Raw genomic sequence first — 14,902 nt, 5'->3', positions numbered from 1 at the left:
TTGCACATATCTGTGAATCGCCCACAACCCATCAGCTTGTGCACTTTGTGTGTGTGTGTATGTGTGTGTGTGTGTCAGTAGCTCAGTTGTGTCCAACTCTTTGAGACCCCATGGACTATAGCCTGCCAGGCTCCTCTGTCTATGGAATTCTCCAGACAATAATACTGGAGTGGGTTGCCATTCCCTTCTCCAGGGAATCTTCCCAGCCCAGGGATCAAACCCACGTCTCCTGCATTGCAGGCAGATTCTTTAAGTGGGTAAATTGTAGATTATGTGGACTATGTCTCAAGAGGACTATTGTTTAAGAAACAGGAGAAGAATTGCTGGGCCCACTGACACGTGCTCACTATACCCGCAGCAGGAACAGAGGCCCAGGAAAACAAGGGGGGTCTGGAGGGTCTGTGCCTGCAGAGGCCTGAGGTGATCAGATTGAAATGAATATGCATCCTGAGGAGGGAACCAACCTGAAGCCCAGTGCCACATTCATGAACTTGCTGAATCCGCCCTGAAATCAGCAGGGTGGACTGGAATCCCATGGGGACCCACCCTGACCGCTCCCTCCTTAGCCGCAACAGACACTGCTGCAGGGCTGCACGCTGGGTTTTGCAATCCTGCCAAGCATCCTCCAGGAGTTTCTGGCTGCATTGCCAGACTGTGGGCTCCCTGTGTTCAGAGACTGTTGCATCCTTGGGTCCTATAGCCTTCATCCCTTGCCTCTCTCTCCTCCTCTGCTCCCTGCCACCATCCCCGATGGGCCGCGCTTCTCTTCACACAGGTGCTTGGAACCATCTGTTTTTGCAACCTTCAATTTCTCACACATGGAGACGGCCTCTTTCTTAACTCCATCACTGCATCCCAACCTTTATCTCTACAGCCACCTGTCCTGGGCATGTCTTCCAGATGCACCTTGCCCCTAACAGATAAGAACCACAGTACTCAGAGCAGACTGAGAGGCAATGTGCTATGTACACAGATGCACCTCATTCTAAGTAAAAAAAGCACTTTGTAAGAATGTCTATATGTGTATAACTGGGTCACTTTGCTGTACAGCAGAGATTGGTGCAACACTGTAAATCAACTATCCTTCAGTTTTAAAAAAGAAAGAGAAAAAAAGAAGTAATGATAAGAGCTAATCAATTATTGTTCAGGAGAGGGCAGAGAAGCAACCAATGAATCTTTTCCTAAGCCCTCTTTGCTAAAAAAAAAAAAAAAAAGAAATGAAAGAAAGAAAAAAAGGGGGGGGGCACTCCGTAAAAATCTGATCTCATTTTAAAAGGATTAGATTTGGGAGTGATTATTCACACACACAAAGAAAGCATCACCGTGACAAACGACTGGGACAATACCTCTAACCAGCATTCCAAACACACTCAATAAACGTGGCTATTAGTCCTATTGTCGTCATTGCCATGATTTTGTGTTAATAACACTTCTCTGGGCTTGAGACAGGTCAGAAACCAATAAAAAAAGAAACCTTACTTCACCACTGCAGTCCTTCAAGAGACCAGAAACAGAAACAAGACCTTGGTAATTAGGATGAAACAGCTGCTCGGGGGGTTTTCCTGTCACTGCGCACCGGGGTTGGCATGAGATGTCCTGCTGCTGACACTTCTTCCAGAAGAAATCAGTCTCTTTACTCAGCAAATAGAGGAGCTGGATGGATAATTCATCCTTCCTGCTGATTTTTTATGACAGCCAATGACTTTTGTTCCCAAAAAAGTCTTCACTTTCTCATATGCGGTAGGTGAGACAGAATGTCTTCTGCTCAAAGAAATGTTTCACAGCTCTTACCAAGACCCAAAAACTTTCTCTGGAAAACCTCAGGGTCCAGAATTCCACAGGCTGGCTTTTTGTCAGAGCTGCAGACTTCCAAGACCAACACAGAAGCCAGGGCAGAGCTAAGTCAAACCTGTCTTTCCAGCTGGGATTCCAAGGAAAACCTCAGTGCCTTCTTGGGCTGAAGGCACTCCCTTTGGCACTGTGGACTCCTAGAGTACTTTTGGGGCAATTAGGCTCTTGCTTCTCTGATAAACCACAGCTCATTTACAGGGGTGGACAGTGCTTTGCAAACCCCTTTCAGGCAACTTCTCCCAGCTCCTTCCCTGAGAGGCAGCCATGCTTCTTACTTTACTGATGAGGAAACTGGGACTCAGAAAGGTAAGGGTAACAGAGCTGAGTTATGGCGCCATGCCTTCAGAGTCAGCACCACTCCATCATCCACATGCCTCACCTGAAGAGTTCTGTTACTACGGAACAACTTGGTGAGTGTCTAAACAGCCACACCATTTACTGAACACCTACTAGGTGCTCTCTCGGCATTGCCTCTTTTATTCCATCTCTGCCTGATGTCTAATGGACATCTCAGATGTAACACATCCACAGGAGGAGCCCTGATTCTGCATTCCCACCCTACTCCTCCTTCTGTCTTCCTAGTCTTGGAACATGGCAGCGCCACCGATGCATTGACTGGGGCCGCAATGCTCAGAGTCTTCCTGGAAGGAGGAAAAGAGAGAGGAGGGAAGAGAGAGGAAGAGCAGAGCGGGGGAGTGAGAGAAGAAGGAAGGAGGAGGGGAGAGTGGGAGAAAGAAAAGACGGAAGGAGAGAGAGTGGGGGAGGAAGAGAGAAAGGAAAGAAGGAAGGAGGGTGGATGGAAAAGGGAGGCATGGAGGAGAAGGGAAGGGTTGGATGAGGGGAGAAGAAGAAGGGAAGAAAGAAGAACAGAGGATGGAGGAGGAAGGAAGTGAAGGAAAGACCAAGGGAAGATTCTGCCACTACAGAGAAGTGACGGTCCAAAGCCTGTGTATGATATTTTTGAGCCTAAGTCAACAGCCTCAAAGCAACATTCCATTCTTTTTGCGTGTTTGTTTGCTATGGCGCTGGATTCACTGCCATTTATAGGATCTCAAAACCATGAACCTCTCTGAAACAACCACTTTCAGAGCAGGAATTTGGGCCACCCTGGAGTTGTATGTAGTTTTTCCAAAGGCAAGATGATCTAGACACAGTCCCTGAGCCTAAGAAACCTCAAATCTCATCTGGATGACCAGGCTCATATCCAACTAGTCATAAGACAAGGCAGAAATTCACAAAGGCCAAAAGGGCTCTACATAGAGCCATGGTGACCCATGGGCTGCTGCTGCTGCTAAGTCGCTTCAGTCATGTCCGACTCTGTGCGACCCCATAGATGGCAGCCCACCAGGCTCCCCCGTCCCTGGGATTCTCCAGGCAAGAACACTGGAGTGGGTTGCCATTTCCTTCTCCAGTGCATGAAAGTGAAAAGTGAAAGTGAAGTCGCTCAGTCGTGTCCGACTCTTAGCGACCGCGTGGACTGCAGCCTACCAGGCTCCTCCGTCCATGGCCCATGGGAGTGAGGAGTAATTCCTGCCAAGTGTGTGGAGAAGGTGGCGTTGGGGCCAGATCTTTGGAGGAATGAGACACTGTGACGGGAACTTAAAGCCTTTGAGCCTGGAGCACAGAATGAGGACAAAGAAGATAAAACTGAAGAGTCACCTGGGACCCGATCAGAGAGAGCCTTGAACGCCAGGATAGGGAGTGTGGCCTCTGTCACGGGGTCAGTGGAACCATGGCAGGGCTTTAAATAAGGAAAGAAAGATGTGAATAGGTTTCTGTAACCGTAGCTCCAACGTCGGAATATAAGGCAAGAGCCTGAAAGCGGAGGGAGAGAGAAGAGAAGTGAAGGTGTGGGGAGGGGGGCACAGAAAAGATGGACAGGAAGACGGAGGCAGAGAAGACTACAGGAGAGAGGTGGAAGGGAGCGAGGGCGCAGATACCGCGGGGCTGCAGCTAGCGGGCGAGCAGGCTGGTTTCGCTGTGCGCTCGGCCGCCCGCCCGCTGGTTTGCTGCGTCGGGGACTCACCGCGGAGCCAGCGCGCGCCGGCGTACGTGTCCTTGAGGCGGATGAGGCGGCGGTGCGCGGAGCTGCGGCGCACATACCACAGCATCCAGAGCAGCTGCAGCAGCATGAGCGCCGTGAGGAAGCACAGCAGGTCCCTCTTACCCACGCCCGAGGCGTGCACGGCCCAGGCCAACAGGAACAGCAGCCCCGCCACGAACACGTTCAGCGCGTACTGGCTGCTCAGGGCCTCGGCCAGCTTCTGCGGGAAGCTCTCGCGGACGGCGCCCCGCCGAGGCGCCGGGGAACCCGGGGATCCCCGGAACCCCGGAGCCAAGAACAGGGGCGGCGGGCGGGCCGCTGGCCAGGAGGAGCCCCTCTCCGAGTCGCTCGGAGCCTTCAGGGGAGCGGCAGGCGCCCCTTTACCCTCGGGCATCATTGAGTGACCCTCACCTAGTCTAGCCTTGGGGACTGCTGCGACCTGCGCCCCACCCGCTGCTCCCGTCCTCCCCTGCCCTAGCCCCGAGGGGCCTCGGCCGATCAGCCCCCCTGTCCTGATCACCTGCGGACACCTGCTCTCCCGCCTTCTGCCCCCTGCCCTCGGTCAAGGCGCTCACCCAATCCACTTACCACGTCCCCACCCCGCTGACCCCAGCTTCTTCGCGCTCCCCTATGCACACTGCCCACTTCCCCTCCCTCCGCAAGGTCTGGGGCAACCCTTCCCAGCACCCTGGACCCACGCAGGGCCCCCGATGCCTTGGTTGGGCACCAGCCCTGCCCCGATGGCCGCGCGTCCTCCCGCTCCCCAGCCCAGCGCGTCCGAACCCGCCCGCCGTCCGCTGCTCTGTTGTCCCCTGAGCCGACGCCGGCTGACCCAGCCCTGCCCGGGCGACAGGTGGCTCCCGGAGTTGGCGTGCGGGGGAGCGAGGGGTTGTCCACAGCTGGCCGAAGAGGGTAGGCACGGGGGCGTGGTAGCGAGGGAACCGCGAGCCCCGAGGGTGCGTGCGCGGCTCCGGTGCCTCAGCGTCTGCGTGGCAGCCCGCGGAAGCCCAGGTGAGCCAGAAGGTGTCCGTGCGCGTGAGTCTGCCTGTCCTCGTCCCTGCGTGTCTCTGTGGTCTGTTTGCTCTGTGCGGGGTCTCTGTCTGGCCCGTCAGTCTTTGGGTGTGCCTGCTTGGGGCGGGAAGGATGGGACAGAGTGGCAGCGCCCGTCCCTAGATCTATGACTATGGAGATGGCGTGTCTTTTTTGCTCGTGTCTCTGTTCGCCCGTCTGCCTGGTGTCCCTGTGTGTCTGCCTGAAGATGCCCAGAAACGGATAAAGACGGGAGCCACTTCCCAAGAAAAGATCATCTCTCTCCCTCCTGCAGGAGCATGGGGAGCTGCTTCTGGACTGAGCCGAGCTGGGGCTGGGGGCTGCCCACGGGTCCTCCCTGGAACGCGAGGCCCAGGGCCCCTCCCTCAGCTCCCTCCGCCCCCCACCCCCAACCACCACCGCCCGACCTTGTCCGACAGGTGTCCCTCTCCGGAAGTCTTCAGGCAAGCCTGAGATCTCGGCTAGAGCAAGGAGCTGGGAAGCACCGCTGGCGGGGAGATGGAGCCTGGGGAGGGTGGGCAGGGCTCACAGCAAGCCACAGTGCAGTAACAGAGGGCCCAGCGCCCCGGAGACATCCTCTTCCCCTTGGTTTAACACCCTGTTGTTTGCCATTCTAAAGTTCTTAATTTTGAACCAGGGGACCTACATTTTCCTTTTGCAGTGGATCCAGAAAATTGTATGGCTGGTTCCGACTGCCAGAGGGTCCTGGCTGCAGGGAGCCCCAGGCTGGGAGTCAACCTGAGGACTCCGCCATCGTTCACGTTTTCACTTTGTTCATTCACTTAGGTGACCGATACTCATTTATCCTACATTGAATTAGTTGCAGGACTCTGCTCTAAGTGTGGGGGATTCAGCTCTGAAAGAGTATCGTTATGGAGCTCACCTTCTAGTGAGACACCCTCGTGGGACAAGTACTTAACTGTCTGGAAAGGGGGAGAGAATCACACATGAGACTCAGCTCTGTCTTGCAGGAGCCCATGACCCAGGGCTGTCTGGATGGGGAGGGCTGGAGGAGCCCTGAGTCTGCCAAGCAAGGCGAGAGGTTCCCAGAGGAGGCAGCACCTGAACAGTCTTGGGAGAAGTAGGAGTTGGCCAGGAGATGTGGGAGGGCAAGTGAGGGGGTTCCAGAGACAGGATGGAGCACATGCACAGAAAGAGTGCAAAAAGGTCAGTCCCTTTGGACCGTGTCCATCCGTCCAAAGCTTAGAGTGTGCCCTTCACCTGGGTGTCACCAGAGCTAAGCCAGGTGGCTGTCAGTAAATAAACCAAGGAGTTAGTGAATGCACACGTGGATGGAGGCCGTATGAATGAATAAGTAAGCCAAGCGTCATCGTCTCATCAGACTAATGGGGGGAGTGGGATCCAATGAGTCCTCCCCACTGTGCTCCAGCCCCTGACCTTGCTTTGTTTTCCTTCTTTGCATAGTGTTACCCAGACTGTGTGTATTTCTGGGGCCTCTCTCTCCCATTGTAATGAAAGCTCTATGAGAAGGGCATGGCCTGTCTCATCTGCTGCTGTATCTCCATCACATAGAACAGTGGTACCCAGCACATGGTAGGTACTCAATCAATACCTATTGAATTGTGTCTCCCTACAAAAGATGTTGAAGTACCATGGACGGTAGCCCACCCAACTCCTCTGTCCATGGAATTCTCCAGGCAAGAATACTGGAGTGGGTAGCCATTCCCTTCTCCAGAGGATCTTCCCAACCCCGGGATCGAACCTGCATTGCAGATGGATTCTTTACCATCTGAGACACCAGAGGAGCCCTGAAGTACCTGTGAATGGAAACTTGTTTAGAAATAAAAGTTTTGCAAATGATCAAGTTAAGGTAATAGGGTCCCATTCAGTATGACTGCCTCTTTCTTTAAAAAAAGGAAACTTTGAAGATGGACACATATGGAGGGAGGAGGGTGTGAGTATACAGAAAGAATGCCACCTACAAGTCAAGGGTTATCTGAGACTACCAGAAACTAGGAGGGGCCTGAAACAGATTTTTCCCTCTCAGCCCTCAGAGGGAACCAACTCTGTGGACACCTTGATCTTGGACTTCTAGTCTTGAGAATTGTGGACTATAAATTTCTGTTGTTTAAGCCATCCAATGTGGTCTTTGTTAGAACAATCGCAGGAAACTAAGACATCCAGCTTATTCCTTCTGTGGTCCCCTGGGACCTATCTACTGCTCCATTCCACTCTTTGACACATGGCATAATCTATCTTTTAACTGTCTTTCCTGTTCTGAACTCCTAAAGGCAAGAACTGGGCTTCCCTGATGGCCTAGTGTGTAAAGAATCAGCCTGCAATGCAGGAGATACAGAAGAGACAGGTTCAGTCCCTGGGTTGGGAAGATCCCCTGGAGGAGGAAATGGCCCCCCACGCCAGTATTCTTGCCTGGGAAATCCCATGGACAGAGGAGCCTGGCAGACTACAGTCCAGAGGGTTGCAGAGTCAGACACGACCAAGTGACTAAACCCACAACACACACACACACACACACACACACACACACACACACACACACACACAAAGGCAAGATCTACATTTGGTTGATTCAGCTTTCTTTATAGTCCCAACTCTCACATCCATACATGACTACCAGAAAAACCATAGCTTTGACTATACAGACCTTTGTTGGCAAAGTGATGTCTCTCCTTTTTAATATGCTATCTAGGTTTGTCAAAGCTTTTCTTCCAAAGAGCAAGTGTCTTTTAATTTCATGGTTGCAGTCACCATCTGCAATGATTTTGGAGCCCAAGAGAATAAAGTCTGTCACTGTTTCCATTATTTCCCCATCTATTTGCCATGAAGTGATGAGATCCAATGCCATGATCTTAGTTTTCTGAATGTTCAGTTTTAAGCCAGCTTTTCATTCTCCTCTTTCACCTTCATCAAGAGGCTCTTTAGTTTCTTTTCACTTTCAGCCATTAGAGTGGTGTTATCTGCATTATCTGAGGTTATTGATATTTCCCCCAGCAATCTTGATGCCAGCTTGTGCTTCATCCAGCCTGACATTTCGAATGATGTACTCTGCATATAAGTTAAATAAGCAGGGTGACAATATACAGCCTCAATGTACTCCTTTCCTGATTTGGAATGTCTGTTGTTCTATGTCTGCTTCTAACTGTTGCTTCTTGACTTGCATACAGGTTTCTCAGGACGTAGGTAAGGTGGCTTTATAGTCCCATCTCTTTAAGAATTTTCCAGTTTGTTGTGATCCACACAGTCAAAGGCATTAGCATAGTCAATAAAGCAGAAGTAGGTATTTTTCTGGCATTCCCTTGCTTTTTCTGTGATCCAATGGATATTGGCAATTTGATCGCTATTTCCTCTGCCTTTTCTAAATCCAGCTTGTATATCTGGAAGTTCTTGGTTCATGTACTGTTGAAGCCTAACTTGAAGTACTTTGAGCATTACCTTGCTAGCATGTGAAATGAATGCAATTGTATGGTAGTTTAAACATTCTTTGGCATTGCCCTTCTTTGGGGTTGGAATGAAAACTGACTTTTCCAGTCCTGTGGCCACTGTTGAGTTTTCCAAATTTGCTGGAATATTGAGTGCAGCACTTTAACAGCATCATCTTTTAGGATTTGAAATAGCTCCCTTATCCACTTTTAATCCAGCACCACCAGGATCAAACACTCCTGATATTTATCATAAGTTATTCAGGTCCTGAAGCAACTTTGCTATGTATGGATCCCTCTCTCTTAGTGGGCCAGCGCATCCCCAGTAAGGCTAGTTTAGTATTTGATCCAGGATAATAACCTCAGATATGCAGATGACACCACCCTTATGGCAGAAAGTGAAGAGGAACTAAAAAGCCTCTTGATGAAAGTGAAAGTGGAGAGTGAAAAAGTTGGCTTAAAGCTCAACATTCAGAAAACAAAGATCATGGCATCCGGTCCCATCACTTCATGGGAAATAGATGGGGAAATAGTGGAAACAGTGTCAGACTTTATTTTTTTAGGCTCCAAAATCACTGCAGATGGTAACTGCAGCCATGAAATTAAAAGATGCTTACTCCTTGGAAGGAAAGTTATGACCAACCTAGATAGCATATTGAAAAGCAGAGACATTACTTTGCCAACAAAGGTCCGTCTAGTCAAGGCTATGGTTTTTCCTGTGGTCGTGTATGGATGTGAGAGTTGGACTGTGAAGAAGGCTGAGAGCTGAAGAATTGATGCTTTTGTAGTGTGGTGTTGGAGAAGACTCTTGAGAGTCCCTTGGACTGCAAGGAGATCCAACTAGTCCATTCTGAAGGAGATCAGCCCTGGGATTTCTTTGGAGGGAATGATGCTGAAGCTGAAACTCCAATACTTTGGCCACCTCATGTGAAGAGTTGACTCATTGGAAAAGATTCGGATACTGGGAGGGATTGGGGGCAGGAGGAGAACGGGACGACAGAGGATGAGATGGCTGGATGGCATCACTGACTCGATGGATGTGAGTCTCAGTGAACTCCGGGAGTTGGTGATGGACAGGGAGGCCTGGCGTGCTGCGATTCATGGGGTCGCAAAGAGTCGGACACGACTGAGCGACTGAACTGAACTGAACTGAACTGAATGGTTGAGTGGCCAGGAAGGACATGGGGCAAATCCTGAAGAGAGTAAGCATTGCTTTGAGATCCCTACCTCCTCTGGAACTCTCCTAGGGCCTTGGGCTTCCCTCGTAGCTCAGTTGGTAAAGAGTCTGCCTGCAATGCAGGAGACCCAGGTTCGATTCCTTGGTCGGGAAGATCCCTTGAGCAGGAAATGGCAACCCACTCCAGTATCCTTGCCTGGAGAATCCCATGGACAGAGGAGCCTCTACAGTCTATGGGGTTGCAAGAGTCGGGCGCAACTGAGCGACTAAACACATACATACCTCCTCTGGGGCCCCCACACGGTCCTCAAGCAAGGAACGGCTCTGTTACCCAGGAAGGAGAGGTGGGCCTTCTGTTGGTCCAGAAGGTTCTGAGGAATCTAGGAGTGCAAGGTTCTCAAGTGCATTTTACCAAGATCCCCATCTCAGTTCTCAAAGTCCTGCTCCTTCCCTATCTGGGTTCTGACCTTGGTGGAAGATATTTTCCTAGACGGAGAGTTCAGCCTTCTCTGCCCCTCTGCCCCTCTCACAATTCAGTTCTGTGCTGACCCTTAGCTGTGTCTATCCTTCAGCTCCAGAAGGTAAAGATTTCTTTAAATGCTACCAAGAAGCTATTCTATTTCTCACTTTTTGAGAACTGTCCTAGTGGAAGCACTACTGGATTCCACTAGAAGATGACACAGAGGGTGGAATAGAGCCCAGAGAGTAGAGCCTAAAGCTTTGCACATCCTAACAAGCAGCACTGGCCCCTAATCAATGAAAGAGGACTTGTGCCCAGGTGGCATTCGGGATTTTTAGGGACCAGAGGCCGCATGCCTTGTTTATCTCTTTCTGAATGGGAATGTTATTGTGAGTACCCTACGGCCACCTCATCCCTTTATGTTTGGTGTATAATTGGCAGGTAACTTATCCTCAAAGAGGCTTCCCTGGTGGTTCAAATGGTAAAGAAACTGCCTGCCAATGCAGGAGACACAGAAGACGGTGCTTTGATCCCTGGGTTGGGAAGATCCCCTGGAGAAGGGAACAGCAACCCACTTCAGTATTCTGGCCTGGAGAATCCCATGACAGAGGAGCCTGGAGGGCTACAGTCCATGGGGTCACATAGAGTCGGACACCACTCAGCACCTAACAGTTTCACTTTTACCTTTAAAGGTGTGCAGATCAAGAGGACCATGCCTCTGATGAGGCACCCTTTATTGATTTACGACTATGAGATCAGGGAGCTAAAGCCTAAACCTGATGCTATAAGTGGGATCCCTGGAAGGCAAGTGACTCTTGCAAGTGGAAGGAATCTAGATAATTTGTGAACAGAGATTACACTGTAGCAATTTCCCTTTTTTAAAATTGGGAAGTATAGTTGATTTACAATGTTGTGTTAGTTTCTGGTATATGTGTATATATATATGTATATATAAAAAAAGAATATGTATATATTCAGTAGGATCTTGTTATCTATTTTATATATAGTAGGATCTGCTAATCCTAATTTATCCTAATTTATCCCTCCCCAATCCTCTGGGAACATTTGGTCATCATAAGTTTGTTTTCTTTTTTTTTTTTAACTTTTCCCAGCTCATTTATTTAGTGACAGAATTAGGATGAGAGCTCAGGTTTTCTGGCCCCTAAGACACTTTCTTCCTACAATTGCACATTGCCTTTCTCCTTAATTTATCCCTCCCCAATCCTCTGGGAACATTTGGTCATCATAAGTTTGTTTTTTTTTTTAACTTTTCCCAGCTCATTTATTTAGTGACAGAATTAGGATGAGAGCTCAGGTTTTCTGGCCCCTAAGACACTTTCTTCCTACAATTGCACATTGCCTTTCTCCAAGACAGTACACACAATGAATTCTACATTTTTTTCACACACCAAAATTAGCAAGATAAGTTTGTTTTCTATGTCTAGGAATCATGAAGTAAGTTCATTTGTATCATACTTTAAATTCCATATATAAGTAGTATCGTACATTTGTCTTTCTTGGTCTGACAGACTTTAGTATGATAATCTCTAGGGTTCATCCATGTTGCTGCAAATGACATCATTTCATTCTTTATTATGGCTGAGTAGTATTCCACTGTGTGTGTGTCATACCCTTTTCACCCATTCATTTGCTGGTGGACATTTATGTTGCTTCCATCACCTGGCTATTGTGAACAGTGCTATAAGCACCGGAGTGCATGCATCTTCTAGAATCTGAATTTTCTCTGGATATATGCCCAGGAGTGGGATTGCTGGATCACATGGCAACTCTATCTTGTTTTTTTAAGGAAACTCCATACTGCTCTCCCAGAGAAGGTGATGGCACCCCACTCCAGTACTCTTGCCTGGAAAATCCTATGGACAGAGGAGCCTGGTAGGCTGCAGTCCATGAGGTCGTGGAGTCCGATACAACTGAGCGACTTCACTTTCACTTTTCACTTTCATGCATTGGAGAAGGAAATGGCAACCCACTCCAGTGTTCTTGCCTGGAGAATCCCAGGGACGAGGGAGCCTGGTGGGCTGCCATCTCTGGGGTTGCACAGAGTTGGACACGACTGAAGTGACTTAGCAGCAGCAGCAGCAGCATACTGCTCTCCACAGTGTCTGCTAGACTGTGGCCATTTTAAACCACGACCTCCAAATTCTTTGGCACTCCTTTAGGGTGTGTGGAAGCCACATCTCCTCCCCTTGAGTCTGGAATCTGTGAGTGCTTGACCGATAGCATAGGATGGAAGTGACATGCTCAGCTTCTGAGTTTACGCTTTAAACAGTAGCTTCCATGCCCTGTCTTTGGAAACAGAGTAATGGCAGAGTAATGGCCCCAAAGACGTCCACACCCTCGTCCCTGGAACCTACGAAAACATTGTGTTACCTGGCAAAAGGAACACTGAAATGAAGTAAGGGTTTTAAAACAGGATGATCCTGGGTAACCCAGGTGGGTGGGCCCAGTGTATCCACACAGGCCCTTAGGAATGAAGGAGGCAGGTGGAAGAGGGGGGTCAGACCCAATGTGACCGTGGAAGAAGAGGCAGGAGAACTTCCAAGTATAAGAGGGATTCATGGGACGTCCCTGGTGGTCCAGTGGATAAGACTCCACGCTCCCAATGTACGGGGCCCAGGTTCCATCCCTGGTCAGGGAACTATTGCTAGATCCCACATGCCACGACTAACTATGACTGACCACGACTGACCACGACTGACCACGACTAACCATCCTGCAGTTACACACTGAAACTAAGACCTGGTGCAGCCAAATAAAAAAAATTTTTTTAAGTGAAGTAAGCCAGAAAGAAAAACACCAATACAATATACTAACGCATATATATGGAATTTAGAAAGATGGAAACAATAACCCTGTGTACGAGACAGCAAAAGAGACACCAATGTATAGATCAGTCTTATGGACTCTGTGGGAGAGGGAGAGGGTGGGGAGATTTGGGAAAATAGCATTGAAACATGTATAATATCATGTTTGAAACGAGTCGCCAGTCCAGGTTCAATGCATGGTACTGGATGCTTGGGGCTGGTGCACTGGGACGACCCAGAGGGAGGGGAGGGGAGGGAGGAGGGTGGAGGGTTCAGGATGGGGAACGCGGGTATACCTGTGGCGGATTCATTTTGATATTTGGCAAAACTAATACAATTATGTAAAGTTTAAAAATAAAATAAAATTTAAAAAAAAAGAATTATTTAGTGGAAATATTATTAAATATAAATAAAAGAATTATTTTGCTGGAAAGAAGACCCAAAAAGGGGCTAATAACTGGAGAAGCATGAGGAAGCCCTGTTTGGGGTGTGTTTGTTTGAAGATGGGAAACAGTACAACCCACTGGTGCGCAGACATAAGCGATGCATCTCAAGACATCGTGAATACACCCAAAGTGAGGCATGAAAAGGCTTGGAGACGCTACAGCTCTGCTAAAAGCTAGTCGCTCACATGGCTTTTGAAACAAAAGAGCTACTCATGACATTTCTGCATAATTGGAAAAGCCCTCTTCCTCAACCTCAAGAACTGAATCTGTCACTTAGATGACATCTTTGTGGCCCTCTGGAGAATACTTTTCTCTTCTGTTAACTCCCAATCTTCCCTTGACCCAGAGCCTGCAGTTCAGTGTTGTTGGGTTTTTGTTGTTGTTGTTGTTACTTTACATTGTTTTTTTATTTAATTGAAGGATAGTTGCTTTACAGAATTTTGTTGTTTTCTGTCAAACCTCAACATGAATCAGCCATAGGTATACATATATCCCCTCCCTTTTGAACCTCCCTCCCCATCCCACCCCTCTAGGTTGATACAGAGCCCCTGCTAGAGTTTCCTGAGCCATACAGTGCATTCCCACTGGTTATCTATTTTACATACAGTAATGTAAGTTTCCATGTTACTCTTTAAAATTAGTCCTTGGGTTTCCTTGGTAGTGACCCAGCGGTTAAGAATCCACCTGCCCATGCGGAGAACACGAGTTCGATCCCTGCTCTGGGAAGATCCTATATGCCGCGGGGCAACTGAGCCCCCATGGGCCACAACTACTGAGCCTGCGCTCTAGAGCCCGTGAGCTGCGAACTACCGAGTCCCTGCCCTGCGACAAGGAGTAGCCCCCACTCACCGCAACTAGAGAAGGCCCATGTGCAGCACCGAAGGCCCAGTGCAGCCAAAAATAAAGAAGTAAATCTTTTTAAAAATTAGTCCTTAGTGTATACACACTATTCCTGACTATGTTTCTTACAAGTTCCATGTAAACCTTTCCTAAAATCTGCCAAACTCTTCCCCACCTCGACTCACTGAGCTGAATCAAAGACTTCGTGATATTTTTATTTATTTTTGGCTGTGCTGGGTCTCCGTTGCTGCATGGGCTCTTCTCTAGTTAAGGCGAGTTGCGGCGCACAGGCTTCCTATCTCGGTGTCTTCTCCTGTTGCCGAGCACAGGCTCTAGGGCACGCGGGCTTCCGTAGGTGCAGTTCGCCCGGCTCTGTAGTTGTGGCACATGTTTAAGTGAAGGGTAGTTCTCCTAACTGTGGCCACAAAAGAGGGCATCTAATAACCTCTACTCCCCAGACCCATTCCCCTTCCCCAAACAACCCTACTTATAAAGATGTGGCTCTTAGCTTTTCCTTCCCAAGGCATCTCTCTTTTGCTTAAGGATAGCCAGAGACCTTTTTTTGTTGTTGCGTAAAACCAAAGAACCCTGATACAGCCAGGACTCTAAATCCTGTTTAAAAGTCTCTTTTAAGTCTCCAAGAAAGACCGCTGCCTCCCAAGCTAGGTCCCAGACACAGATCCGGGGAGAGGTTTGATCTGATTTTTACTGTAGTGAGCTCAGTTCGATTCCACTACCTCTTGGTTTCCGTACAATTAAAACATTCTACCTTCTGCAGAGACATCTCTGCCCAAAGTGATTATTAGAA

The 14,902-nt window shown here is 48.9% G+C and overlaps 1 protein-coding gene across 1 annotated transcript in view; it reads right to left on the bottom strand.

Annotated features, from left to right (window-relative positions):
• Window positions 1-4,319, bottom strand: part of OTOP1 (otopetrin 1) — a 48,132-nt gene extending 43,813 nt beyond the window's left edge. Inside the window, exon 1 of the mRNA XM_070791801.1 lies at window positions 3,878-4,319. Coding sequence (XP_070647902.1) covers window positions 3,878-4,292 — 415 coding nt within the window. The 5' untranslated portion in view covers window positions 4,293-4,319. The remainder of the gene's footprint in view (window positions 1-3,877) is intronic.
• Between the last annotated feature and the right edge of the window lie 10,583 nt (window positions 4,320-14,902).

This window comes from Bos indicus, chromosome 6 (assembly GCF_029378745.1).
Source record: "Bos indicus isolate NIAB-ARS_2022 breed Sahiwal x Tharparkar chromosome 6, NIAB-ARS_B.indTharparkar_mat_pri_1.0, whole genome shotgun sequence".
Classification (NCBI taxonomy): domain Eukaryota; kingdom Metazoa; phylum Chordata; class Mammalia; order Artiodactyla; family Bovidae; genus Bos; species Bos indicus.
The sequence above is the reverse complement of the archived record's forward strand: the minus strand, read 5'-3'. Positions and strand labels throughout refer to the sequence as shown.